This window comes from Hypanus sabinus, chromosome 7 (genome assembly GCF_030144855.1).
Source record: "Hypanus sabinus isolate sHypSab1 chromosome 7, sHypSab1.hap1, whole genome shotgun sequence".
NCBI classification, from domain to species: domain Eukaryota; kingdom Metazoa; phylum Chordata; class Chondrichthyes; order Myliobatiformes; family Dasyatidae; genus Hypanus; species Hypanus sabinus.
The window spans coordinates 143,045,488-143,059,157 of NC_082712.1; the positions used below are offsets into that span (position 1 = coordinate 143,045,488).

General features: G+C 42.9%; 1 protein-coding gene across 5 annotated transcripts in view; it reads right to left on the reverse strand.

Moving 5' to 3' along the window:
* dennd2b (DENN domain containing 2B) overlaps positions 1–13,670 on the reverse strand; it is a 439,983-nt gene that overhangs the window by 135,950 nt on the left and 290,363 nt on the right. For 4 of the 5 annotated variants that reach the window (XM_059975845.1, XM_059975847.1, XM_059975844.1 and 1 more), the window contains one exon: positions 2,232–2,377. In XM_059975845.1, coding sequence (XP_059831828.1) covers positions 2,232–2,377 — 146 coding nt within the window. Of the gene's footprint in view, positions 1–2,231; positions 2,378–2,593; positions 2,651–13,670 lie in introns of those variants that run through there. The other variant, XM_059975848.1, reaches the window with a different exon arrangement.

A 13,670-nucleotide genomic window follows, 5' to 3' on the forward strand; every position in this document is an offset into this window, starting at 1 on the left:
GGGTGAACAACCAGACTTTCCTCCAGGCTAGGGCAGTTCAAAACTGGAGGGCATAGGTTTAAAGTGTGAGTGGAAGGACTTTAAAAGGATCAGAGGTGCAAGTGTTCCACCTAGAATGTGGTGTGCAAAGGAAGTAGTAGAGGTGGATACATTACGACATATAAAAGACATTTGGACAGATACATCATTAGGAAAGGCATTGAAGTTATGTGTTAAATGTAGGCAAATGGAACTTGCACATTTAATCATCTTGGTTGACATGGACAAAGTGCAATGAAGGGTCCGTTTTCTATGCTTGTATAACTTTATGACTCTGATTCATGTAAATCTAGGAAGTAGTCCTTTGCACTGACTGCAAGAATGTAAATAAACATTACTGAGCTTTGTTGGAATTATATCCAGAATAATCAAATGATCAAGGAAGTTGCAAGTAATAATGCAAAACTTTGTTGCGAAACTGGGGTAAATCAGAGGTAGAAATTTCCTTGAGAATAACTTCAGCTACTTACACCAAATTTACATCAAAGCTGCCCAGGAAATTTGAAGTGACTGCTACAAATACTATCTAAACTCATTGACATCATAGTCATGGATTCATGAGCTGTAAAATATGCATCTTTACATTCAAATCCATTCTATTTTCATATATATCTACCAAAAATAAACTACTTACAACATTCTGCATGACTACGTAATAACTTTAATCTTGAGCAGAATGGAATCACTGAAATTGTTTCGATTTTTTTTGACATGCTCCTGCTTGATTTAAACCAGGATTTCCGGGCTAATGCAGCTGTGGCAGTCCCTTCACAAGAACAAACCTGATATATTAAACACATATCCTTTTTCACCAGCCCATTTCTCAGAAGTGGTCGGGAAATCACACCCCCACCTGCAACCCATACTAGTCTGTGCATTCCTGCTCTCATTCAGATTAACTAAACTCTCTAAAGGCTGCACATCAGGATTGATGGCAAAACAAAAGAAAGACATATATTTGACGCATGGCCTGAGTTACAGTAAAAGTTACAGGAGGTCCTGCAGGTGCTGCAACTGGAGTGCAACATACAGAAAGTTGCTGGACAGGGAGGGAGAAGAAGCCAGAATAAGAAGGTGGGGGGAGTGGAAGGAATACCAAAGGTGAAGCCAGGTATAATGGGGAAAGTACGTGGCATGGTCTGATGGTGGAATTAACCACTTTGCAATCCAGAGCAAACTTAGAGTTTGACATTTGCAGAGGGGCGATCAAGTTAATGGTGCATCAGTACGCATAGTGTCAAAAACTTAGAAATCATTATTTATATGATAAACAGTGAGCGTATTGACAAACCTTTTAAAGTGAAAATGTACATTTTTAGTTATTAAGTCACCAGGGATATAAATAAAGTCCAGCATTTTTCTTTTTAATATCTTTTAACACCAAAGATGTTGTGGTACCATTTTAAGGATATTGCTTTTATTTTAGCAGGGCTCATTTACAATGTAACCAAAGTAAGTTTTTTAAAACAAAATAATGGCAACTTGAATACATAAACCTTTCAGGAATGTTACCAGACAAAAATATGCATTTAATTATCATAAGCATTGAAAACACTTCTCATAAAACCACTCAGAATGACAACACTAAGATGGACTCTTCATTGGCTTATACACATATGGACTTCGAATGAAATGTTGTTTACATGGGGAAAATATCTGATTGTTACAATATTTGACGCCTATTTCATGATAAATGAGAACTCCTTAATTGGCTGCTGTTAGTGAAGCTTGGGCTTCTTCTTTAAGAAATGTAACCATATTACTATGCTAAACATATATTTCTGAATTTCCATAAGTTTCAATGTCCTGAGGCAAAATTATCATTTATAGGATGAACTTTTAGTATTTATTTGGTAAGTTTTTATTCTTTCATAACCTAAAAATAGTTTATTTTGACAATAAATTCAGAAAACAATTGAAATCATACACCACATAATCCTGAATGATAATTTTATTAATGCTTGATAATATATCACATTTAAGTTTATTTTTTCAAATGAATTTTAAGTTTAAAAAAATTTGCAAAAACAACTTTCATTTCCAAATCAGTTTGGTTAGGCTTACAGCAAAAGATCACCATTTTTCCAGTTCTATCTTTTTTTCCTCTCTAGCTTTATAAAAATAAACAGACCCAGATGTCTTCCAGCACAAACCGCTTGAGAACTTCTACTGAATTAAAGCAAGAGAATTACCTGGGGAGGTGTAGTGTATTTCCTTTCCTGAGGAGACCACATCCTGTGCAAAGAGTCCAGGGAATTCTCAGATGACAGTTGTAACTTTCTGCCAGGGTATCGACCTTTCAGCTCCACATCTTCATAAGGATTTTCTTTAGGTGTATCTGTGGAGCAGTGTAAAGAAACAACAGGCTGATTCAACAGCGTCATGTGAATCTAAAAATATTTCCTCAGTTGGCAGACTAAGTTGGACTGCTGTTTGTAGTTAACTTTTTCTCTTCTTTTCATAGGGTGCTTGTTAGTTGGTTTATCCAGTGATTTTTTTTAAACAAATGTATAACGTTTTCTTTAGAAAGGATACAAAGTAGTAAATCCCGTACAATGCCTAACATAACAGGGCAGCTCTGGTGTCAGTGAACAGGATGTGATGTCACTTGAAGATTGCTTAAAGATTGGGTTATGAACTTTTTTTTAAAGCACTTTGGTGACTCACTTTCTGACCCACAGTACGTTAATATTTTGCCACCATAGCACAAGATACTTTAACAAAAAGTACAATACATTTCAATGCTTTTAATGAGGTTTGAATTGATTAATCCATCCCAGAGCAGCTGTGGAATGTTTCTTTTGGCAAAGGGAGGTGCACATATTCAGCTTCTCAAAGATACAGATTGCTACGATGACAATTTGTCTATTAAAATATTGCTTTCCTCCTAAGAAACGGCATAAACGTTTGTATTAGTTTTTATCCTACATTGTAAGTCCACTTCCTTAAATCTGTATAAAGCCAGGGGAAAGATATTCTCAAAACTGGTGTAGATGATCCTTAAACTAGCATCTGATCGTATAAACAATAACATGATATAATAACCTAGAAGCTTAATTTCATAATGCTGGAAAAAGTGCTGTATTAAAAACAGGTTTAGCAGAGAGTGCAGCAAAATTACAATTGTTCCCGATCCCTCTCAACGGCACAAGATAACTTGACCCCCAACTTCTCATCAGGATTTTGACTGGTGCTGGAAAAGCAATCCGGACACAAAAGCTGCTCCACTGACATCAGCAACATCCATGATTAACCCTTCAATGTAATTTTCAATCTCAGTTGTCGGAAACGAAAATGAATCCTTCCACAGGGAGCAAACTTTCCCTCACGCTACAGAAGGGGTAGGAAACACAAGAGGGCATAGACTTAAGGTGAGAGAAAGGAGATTTACTGAGGGTCTTAAAAGTAAAACTCTTCTTTCAAACAGACAGGTTAAGATCTGAAACTCATTGCCATAAGAGGTGGCAGAATCTGATGCAATCACAACATTTGAGAGGCACTTGAAAAGATGAGGCTCAGAAGAGTGGGAGAGAGAGCGAGCAAGAGAGCCAGAGAGGGAGTGTGACAGAGGGAGAGCGAGAGTGCGAGGGAGAGAGAGCGAGCAAGAGAGAAGGTGACTGAGACAGTGAGGGAGGTGGGGAGTAGGGCAGAGGAATTGGGAGAAGGATAGAGCGAGGGAGAGAGAGGGTGAGGGTGAGGGAGGGGGAGAGGGGGAGAGAGAGAGAGAGAGAGAGGAGGGAGAGGGGAGAGAAAGAGAGAGAACGAGAGTGAGAGTACGTGAGAGAGACAGTGTGAGTGCAGCATACCTGTACTTAAAGATATATCAACTGCACAGTTGTTCAGTAGTAAGTTTTTTTTTATATTGACCAATATTTACTGAACAACTAGAACTTCCAGATCTTCATGGCCTCCTTACAGGTTTGGAAACTGAGTGCCATTTTCAGAACTGATCTCTTTAAAGAAGCCTTGCACAAACAGAGCTCAATTCACTGTGGCAGGTTCAGCACAAATCACTTCAGGCCACACTGGGGGACCAATAATCAATCCTGGGAAACTGTCATTCCCTTCTTCACAAGTCAAAAATGCATTCACTGAAAAGGTTTTAGTGGCACATGACCATGATTAGAAAGGAATTTCCGTGACTTGTCCCTACAGCTTTCCTAACTAATGCATTTGCTTTTCAAAATTCATGTATCTCTACCCTGAACAAATGTGCTCTTCTGAATAACTTCAGCTTCCCATTGTGCTCTTCTCCTTGTCACTTATTTCAAAGTGAGATTTCTTTCTGCTGAAGGCAATCAATGGAACATTCTGGTTCAACGTGGAGTGGCTTACTCCTTTGGTAACCTGAAAAATCATGGGCAAAAATTCGACCGTGTGTAACCTTTTGTAAGAATATACTCTTTTCCGCCTGCTTGACTCAGCATTCAACTGCGCATAGGCATAGAAGAGATCCAATTTTTTAAAAACCTTTGGTTCTATTAACCATGGATGCATGCCAAGTCCTAAGAAGGGTCTTGGCCCGAAATGTCGACTGTTTACTCTTTTCCATAGATGCTGCCTGACCTGCTGAGTTCCTCTGGTATTTTTGTGTGTGTTGCCCTGGATTTCCAGCATCTGCAGTTTTTCTCATGTTAAGGATGCATGTATCATGAAGTGTGCAACCAACAGATAGAAATGCAATCAATACACTGGTCTTTGTTACGAGGGTCTGGGTATAAGAGTCCAGACCACAATGATGCACCCACAAAGAATATATCCCACACAGCATACTAAACAAAATATTACCCCAATCCGTAAAGTATAATTCAAGATGCATTTAGCACACAGCAAGGGTAAACAGCACAGTGGACAGCTCGCTGCCCTAGTGATGAGACCTCAGTGGTGGCAGGGAAGTCATTAGTTTCAGAGCCTAAGGGAAGAAGCTGCACCCAGTCTGACAGTTCCAGTCCCGATGCCTTCTTCTCATTGCTACCATCAAGGTGGAGGCACAGGAGTCTGAAGGCACACACACAACATATTAGGAACAGCTTTTTCCCCTCCACCATCAGATTTCTGAATGGATAGTGAACCCATGAACACTACCTCAGTATCACACAAACACACACACACACACACACACACAGTTTGGGCACCCGTGGTCAAAACTTCTGTTACTGTGAATAGTTAATTGAGTAGAAGATGAACTGACTTCCAAAAGTCATGACGTTAAAGATGAAGCATTCTTTTCAACATTTTAAGCAAGATTAGTGTATTATTTTTGTTTTGTACAATTTTAGAGTGAAAAAAGGAAAGGAGCACTATGTAAAAGTTTGGGCACCCCAAGAGATTTGAGCTCTCAGATAACTTTTACCAAGTTCTCAGACCTTAATTAGCTTGTTAGGGCTATGGCTTGTTCACAGTCATCATTAGGAAAGGCCAGGTGATGCAAATTTCAAAGCTTTATAAATACCCTGACTCCTCAAACCTTGTCCCAACAATCAGCAGCCATGGGCTCCTCTAAGCAGCTGCCTAGCACTCTGAAAATTAAAATAAATGATGCCCACAAAGCAGGAGAAGGCTATAAGATGATAGCAAAGTATTTTCAGGTAGCCGTTTCCTCAGTTCGTAATGTAATTAAGAAATGGCAGTTAACAGGAACGGTGAAGGTCAAGTTGAGGTCTGGACGACCAAGGGAACCTGAGAGAACTGCTCGTAGGATTGCTAGAAAGGCAAATCAAAACCCCCGTTTGACTGCAATAGACCTTCAGGAAGATTTAGCAGACTCTGGAGTGGTGGTGCACTGTTCTACTGTGCAGTGACACCTGCACAAATATGACCTTCATGGAAGAGTCATCAGAAGAAAACCTTCCCTACATCCTCACCACAAAATTCAGTGTCAGAAGTTTGCAAAGGAACATTTAAACAAGCCCGATGCATTTTGGAAACAAGTCCTGTAAATTGATGAAGTTAAAATAGATCTTTTTGGCCGCAATGAACAAAGGTATGTTTGGAGAAAAAAGGGTGCAGAATTTCATGAAAAGAACACCTCTCTAACTGTTAAGCACAGGAGTGGATCGATCATGGTTTGGGCTTGTGTTGCAGCCAGTGGCATGGGAAACATTTCACTGGTGGAGGGAAGAATGAATTCAATTAAATACCAGCACATTCTGGAAGCAAACATCACACTGTCTGTAAAAATCCTGAAGATGAAAAGAAGATGGCTTCTACAACAGGATAACGATCCTACACACATCTCAAAATCCACAGTGGACTGCCTCAAGAGGCGCAAGCTGAAGGTTTTGCCATGGCCCTCACAGTCCCCCAACCTAAACATCATCAAAAATCTGTGGATAGACCTCAAAAGAGCAGTGTGTGCAAGACAACCCAAGAATCTCACAGAACTTAGAAACCTTTTGCAAGGAAGAATGGGGGAAAATCTCCCAAACAAGAATTGAAAGACTTTTAGCTGGTTACGGGAAGTGTTTACAAACTGTGATACTTGCCAAAGGGGGTATTTAGTAATACTCAGTACTTAGTAGTACTGACCATGCAGGAGCTCAAACTTTTGCTTCGAGCCCCTTTCCTTTTTGGTTATTTTGAAACTGTAAAAGATGGAAATAAAAAAGTAATCTTGCTTAAAATATTAAAGAAATGTGTCATCTTTGACTTTATGCCTTTAGGAAATCAGGTCATCTTTTACTCGCTTAGCTATTCACGGTAACAGAAATTTTGACCAGAGGTGCCCAAGCTTTTGCATGCCACTGTACTTATTGTAATTTATAGTTTATATTATGTATTGTAATGCACTGCTACTATAAAGCCTGTGGTATTACACCTGATTCTGATTCTCCTGATGGTAGTGGTCAAAGAGATTGTGAGATGGGCAGTAGCGATCCTCAACAGAGAACAAATGTTCTCCTGAGAAAAGATGGAGCAAATTAAACCTACGCTTGAGAGATCTGGGTAATCTAACAAAAAACACAAAATTTACAAGGCTTGTCAAGATTGAGATAGCAAAGGCATTTCCTCAGGCTTTTGTGTCTGGAAGCCGGAAACATCGTTCTAAAATAAGGAATCCGTCATTCAGGTCTGCTGCAAGAAGAAATTCCTTCACCCAGAGTATAGAGTATCTTTCAAATTCTCCAGCCAAGAGGTCTGTAGAGAATCAAGTTGCTGAGTTTCAACAGATTGCTGACTGTGTATGAGATTAAAGGATCTGGGAATTAGTACAGGACAACAGAGGCTGCCTGACCTGCTGAGTTCCTCAAGCGTTTTGTGTGCATGTAGCAGATAAATGATCAGAATGATTTTGCTGAATGGCTGAAAGGATTTACGAGCTGAGAGGCCCACTAGTGTTTCTATTTCCTCTGTTCTCATGTTATCAATGGCTTGAGTTAGTATGAATTTTCTATGTATTACACAAGTGTGTCTGTCTTGAATAGCACCGCAAGTTTTTTTTCCACAGATACAGCAGTTTGTTCAAGCCCATTCATTTCCTTTTTCAAACTGTTTAGAACATAAGGAGCCAGTCTAGGCTTGCAACAGATTGTCATCCATTCTATGTGTGATGTAATGTCAGTGCAAGTGTTGTTGACCATATCATCACATTTCCAACGACATGTTAGAATGCTTTTGTGAAGTTTCTGTTCTGAAATCTTTCTTCCAATCAAGCTTTTTTACCCCTACAATATATGTCTCCATTAATATATAGATGTTTTTGAAGAGTTTGTAGCTGTACAGCACTGTGCAAAAGACGTATATACAGCTAGGATGCCTAAGACTTTTGCAGAGTACTTTATTTGTCAATGAGGAGCAGAGAGCAAGTTTATAAATCTGGGGGAAGCAAAGGATGTTGGGAATGGCCAGGATGGGCACCAGAGGAGGGGTGTGGACAGGTGACAGAGGAGGAGTGTCAGGGACAGGAGATGGCATAGGTGCAGACACACCCAGCAATTCCAAACAATTAGTTTAATGATGATTACAGAATGTCTCTCTAGTAATTCCCACTTCCTCCCCTCTCCCCAACCATGATTCCCCTCTCTCTGCCTCCTTTCCACTCTCGGTCCACAATAGAAACCCATATCAGAATCACGTTTATCAACATGCACGTCACGTTGTTTTATCCTTTGCAGCAGCAGTACATTGCAACACATAAAATTATTGAAGTACCATGCAAAAGTCTTAGACACCCTAACTATACACATGTGTCTGAGACTTTGGCACAGTACTGTCTATACACTGTCTGAGCTGAGGAACGATGCACTTCATTTGCTTTAACGTCTCCAGAATTTCATTACAAGTAGTCCTCAGGGTGTATGGTCTCTGTCCAAACATGCTGAACTACTTTGACTCATTATCAAACAACCTGTAGCAATATTAATTTGTGCAGCTATCATTTGCACAGAAAGCACCATTCACAATTTTTAACAAAATTGCAATGTGCGAAATAGTCCTTTAATGAAGAAATGTACCCAGTAATTATCTCACCTCACTCTGGTCCTTTGTCCAAAACTTTATTTGTTTCAAATTTTAATTAATCTTTCTGTTTTGTATAACATCTTGGGCTTTACTAACATAAAAAGATAAACAGATCTTGAGATCCGTCATATTTCTGATATTAGCAGTTTGACCATTCACACCATCCACTTCTATTCAGCAATGATAGTGCTAAACTGGGTGCACAATATGGTCCAGTGATGTCAATGCTGCCTTCTCTATGCCTTCTTGTATTTTGTCCTCTAGATTATCGGTGTAAATGGAGGCCTGGTATAAATGAGATTCCATGAAAGGGACGGCAGGAAAATATCAGAAACATGCAATTTTGTTGGTGCAAAACATCCCAAATTCATCAAGCAGGAGCCACTGGTCCTTCAGTCATTACAAAGAAAATCTACCATCTTCAACCCCAACTGAGTGATCCAGTCTGCTAGTTTCAGGCTGGCTCTGATAGTGTTACATTGCTGCAAAGCAGGCACATTTCAGGGCTGTCCGACCCAAAGGAATCACAGTATGAAAGAGACCAATGACACAGAAATAACAGCACGTCCATGCTTATAGATACATTAGGTGACCCAAGGTCAGTTAGCTCAGCATTCAAATACTAGAGGCCAGGCCAGGGAACTGGCCAGTGGACAGAAGAAAGTACCTCTAAATCAATAACTTGTTTACTAGAACGCAAAACAATTCCAGAAAAACCATTAAATCAGCCAAAGGCAAAGAGAAGCTGCTAAAGTGATGCAAACTTATACATCTTGATTGGATGCTAAATCTTTACAGATTTATAGGCCTATGCTGGAGTCAGCCTACTGGTTGGATCCACCACTGTTACCAGGTTCAGATATGGCCCAAGTGCGGAGTGAGATACACTGAAGCAGGTCGATAGCTCACAAACTTTAATGTAAACAGTGTTAAAGGAAAAACAAGCAATAAATGCTAGGCCAATTAGGGCCGTTAACTAAAACTCTCAAATGAGAAACGAAGCCTACACTGCAGCTGAAAAGAAAACCTAAACATTAAATGAAAACCACTAGTCTTCAGAGTCAGTTACCTCAACAGTTCAATTTCTCAGGGAAGGCCGAAAGCAAACAGACAGCGAAGCGCTGCTGTACTCTGTCCAAGTCTCGACAAGCACAACGACGACAAGTATGGAGTTAAATACTATCATGATTAAATAATAATTAGCTGACATGTGCAAATTCACAAACACAATTGCCGTAACTACTGTGCTACTGAATCCATGATTGTGACAGGGCCCCCCTCTCTAGGTGCAGCCCCTGAGGCACCACAGACCCGTGTCCACTGGAAGTCCCAGATCAGCGACTTGTCCAAAATGTCCTTTGCCGGGTTCCAAGTACGTTCTTCTGGGCCATCCCCTTCCCAGTCCACAAGATACTGGCCCTTACCATGTACCCGGCGAGTTGCCAGGAGGCACTGCACATTATAGACAAGGGAACCATCTACCAGGCGAGGAGGAGGAGGAGGTGGGGTGACTGGGGCCAGGGGAGAGGTAAGTAAATGGCTTGAGCTGGGAAACTCGGGTGGATCTTCAGTGATGCTGGTAGACGCAATCTATAGGACACCTTGTTGAGAGCCTTTTCCACTACAAACGGTCCCATGTAGCACGGTGCCAATTTCCGGTTCTCGACTTTCAGGGGAAGATCCCGTGATGCCAACCAGACCCCCTCCCCGGCTTGAATGGCCTTACATGTCGACGGAGCCGATCAGCCGCTGGGAATGCTGTTTCTGGGCGCGCAGCAGAGAAGCCCTGGCTCGTCTCCAGGTGGGCTTGTAGCGCTGGATCAGCTGGTCAGCAGCAGGAACTCCTACATCAGGGAAGAGCGGCGGCCGGAATCCCTTCTGGCATTCCAGGGGAGACATACCAGTGGGGGACGTCCGGAGGTTATTGTGGGTGATCTCTGCCCAAACCAGTTGGGAGCTCCAGGACGTGGGGTTGGAAGAGACAAGGCAGCACAGGGTTGTCTTCAACTCCTGGTTCACTCTCTGTCTGGCCATTGGATTGGGGCAGGAAACCAGACAACAGGTTGGCCATGGCTCCTACAAGAGAGCAGAAAGCCTTCCAAAAGCAGGAAGTGAACTGTGATCCACGATCTGACACTATGTCTTGAGGAAAGCCACTGAGCCTGAACATATATTGAACCATGAATGTGGCGTTCTCACAAGCCAATGGGAGCTTGGGGAAGGCAATGAAGTGGGCAGCCTTGGAAAATCGATCCACAACAACCAAAATGGGGGTGTTTCCATTAGGTGGGGGCAGACCAGTGATGGAATCTACTGAGAGTTGGGACCAGGGGTGGTGGGGCATTGGCAGTGGACATAACAGACCCGCAGGATGCTTGCATGATGTCTTGTTCCAAGCGCAGGTGGGGTGGGACAGGCAGATACAAAGTCTTGGACATCCAGGGACTTAGATGGCCACCAAAATTGTCTCTTTATAAACTCCTGGATCTGTTGAATTCCCAGATGCCCAGCCAGACGGGAGGAGTGACCCAATTCCCACACTTTAGAACGTACCGCAGCAGGGACAAACAACCTGTTGGGGGGAACCCCATCCAGGCTTAGATCTGTTTGTTGGGCCGCCCTCACCTCTGCTTCTGTTCCCCAGATCACCGGAGCAGCCATACATGAGCAAGGAAGAATGGGGTCAGGATCGGCATTGTCCTCAGATCCATCGAACTGCCAGGAGAGAGCATCAGCCTTTGTATTCTTGTTGTCGGGACGATAAGTGAGGATGAAATTGAACCGAGTGAAGAGGAGAGCCCACCGGGCTTGACAAGAGTTAAGTGTCTTAGCATGCTGAATATGTGATCTGTCCAGACCAAGAATAGATGCTCTGCCCCCTCCAGCCAGTGTCACCATTCCTCCAGGGCCTCCTTGACAGCCAGAAGCTCCCAGTTCCCAACATCGTAATTCCTCTCGGCCGGAGTCAAGCAACGGGAAAGAAGGACACAAGGGTCCAGCCAGCTATCTGCAGACGAGTGCTGAGAGAGGACAGCTCCAATGCCTGGATCGGATGCCTCCACCTCGGCAATGAATGGTTGAGATGGGTCTGGGTGTTGCAGCAGCGGAGCGGTGGTGAAATGTCGCTTTAGCTCGGAAAATGTTTGGTCAGCATCGTCCGTCCAGCGGAATCCTGCGGGGGTCTTCTTGGTGAGTGCATTAATTGGAGCCAGATGAAGTGGCGATAAAAGTTCGCAAACCCCATTAAGCGCTGTACCTATTTGACTGTAGACGGTGTGGGCCACTTTGCAACTGCCTGAACTTTACTAGGGTCCATTTGAACATTGGATGGGGTAAGTATAGAGCCCAACAACAACACCTGGTATGCATGGAATTCACATTTTTCAGTCTTAGCGTACAAGTTATTTTCAAAAAGCCATCTGAGTACTCTCTGGACATGCTGGATGTTCTCCTGATGAGAGTGGGAATAGATAAGAATACACAAATACAAATTGGTTCAACATGTCCCTGAGCACATCGTTAACCAAGGCCTGGAAGGCATCACCAGGTACTCATAGTGGCCATTCGAGGTGCTGAAAGCCGTTTTCCACTCATCCCCTTCTGTTATGTGAATCAGATTGTAAGCATTGCGCAGATCAATTTTGGAAAATATGGTTACTCCCTGGAGATGTTCAAACACAGACGCCAGCAAGTGAAGAGGGTAGCAGTTCTTCATCGTTCAGGGGCCGATAATTGATGCGGGGATGGAGTTTGCTATCTTTCTTGTTCACGAAAAAGAAGCTCGCTCCTGCCGGCAAGGTTGACGGACGGATAAACCCCATGCTTAATGCCTCCTTAATGTATTCCTCCATAGCCACCAGGAAAAGAGGCAGCCCCAGGGAGGACTAGTGCCAGATAGGAGGTCTATGGCACAGTAATGTGGACGGTGTGGGGGCCTTTCTTTTACTGAAAACCTCAAGGAGATCTGCATATTCAGCCCGAATGCCAGACAGGTCCACGTCCTTAGCTGACACAGGAGGGGATTCAAGGAATACATTATGAAGGACCCCATGCACCCCTCATACAATCTCTTCTCCCTCCTGCCATCTGAGAAAAGTCTCCAAAGCATTTGGGCTCTCACGACCAGACTATGTAACAGTTTCTTCCCCAAAGCTATCATACTCCTCAATACCCGAAGCCTGGACTGACACCTTGCCCTACTGTCCTGTTTATTATTTATTGTAATGCCTGCACTGTTGTGCACTTTATGCAGTCCAGTGTAGGTCTGTAGTCTAGTGTAGCTTTCTATGTGTTGTTTTTTTTTAATATATTATGTACTTCAGTCTAGTTTTTTGTACACCATGTAACACCATGGTCCAGAAAAACGTTGTCTCATTTTTACCATGCACTGTACCAGCAGTTATGGTCGAAATGACAATAAAAGTGACTTGACTTGACTTGAATGGAGATTGAGCTGGACCCAGACTGGTAGACAGGCATGCCCGTCCCCACTTGGAGAATCTTCAGAGACCAATCGATCTGTGGGTTATGTCAGGATAACCAGGGAAGACTAAGTACCAGTGGCAGTTCAGGTGAATTAACCAGATAGAAAGACATTTCTTCGTGATGGTTGCCTTCGAGCACCAGTTGTAGCACCAGGGCTGGGTGGAAAGGTGGATCTGGCCGGTTCCCAGAAGTCAACTGTTCAGAGCCTTGGTGTTGATCTTTTCTCTTAACTGATGAGTTGGAACTCCCCACCTTTGAGTGAGAGAGATGTCCATAAGATTTCCGGCTGCACCGGAGTCAATAAACGCCTTAAGTTCATGGGTCTGAGTCTTCCTCAACAAGGAAGCTGCGAGCATTACAGAATTAGGGGAAGCTGACTGAAGAGAGAACCAACCCGTCAGGATTCTGCTCCCTGCTGACAGATATTCTCTTTTACTGGACGCTCGTCTTTACTCCTGAGACAGGCGTATGCGCCCCACTTGCACAGACTCCTCCGTGGGCTGGGTGCTGGGCAGTGAGGGAAGGGGAGAGGGTGAGGAAACACGGCGATCTGGCGGCGTGTAGGAAATTTGAAACATTCTTTCCCTGTGCCACTCAGTCACCCAGTCATCATCTCGAATAGCCAGATTAATCAGGTCATCCAAACTATCCTGCTTGCCCCAGACAGCAATCTCATGCCAGAACCC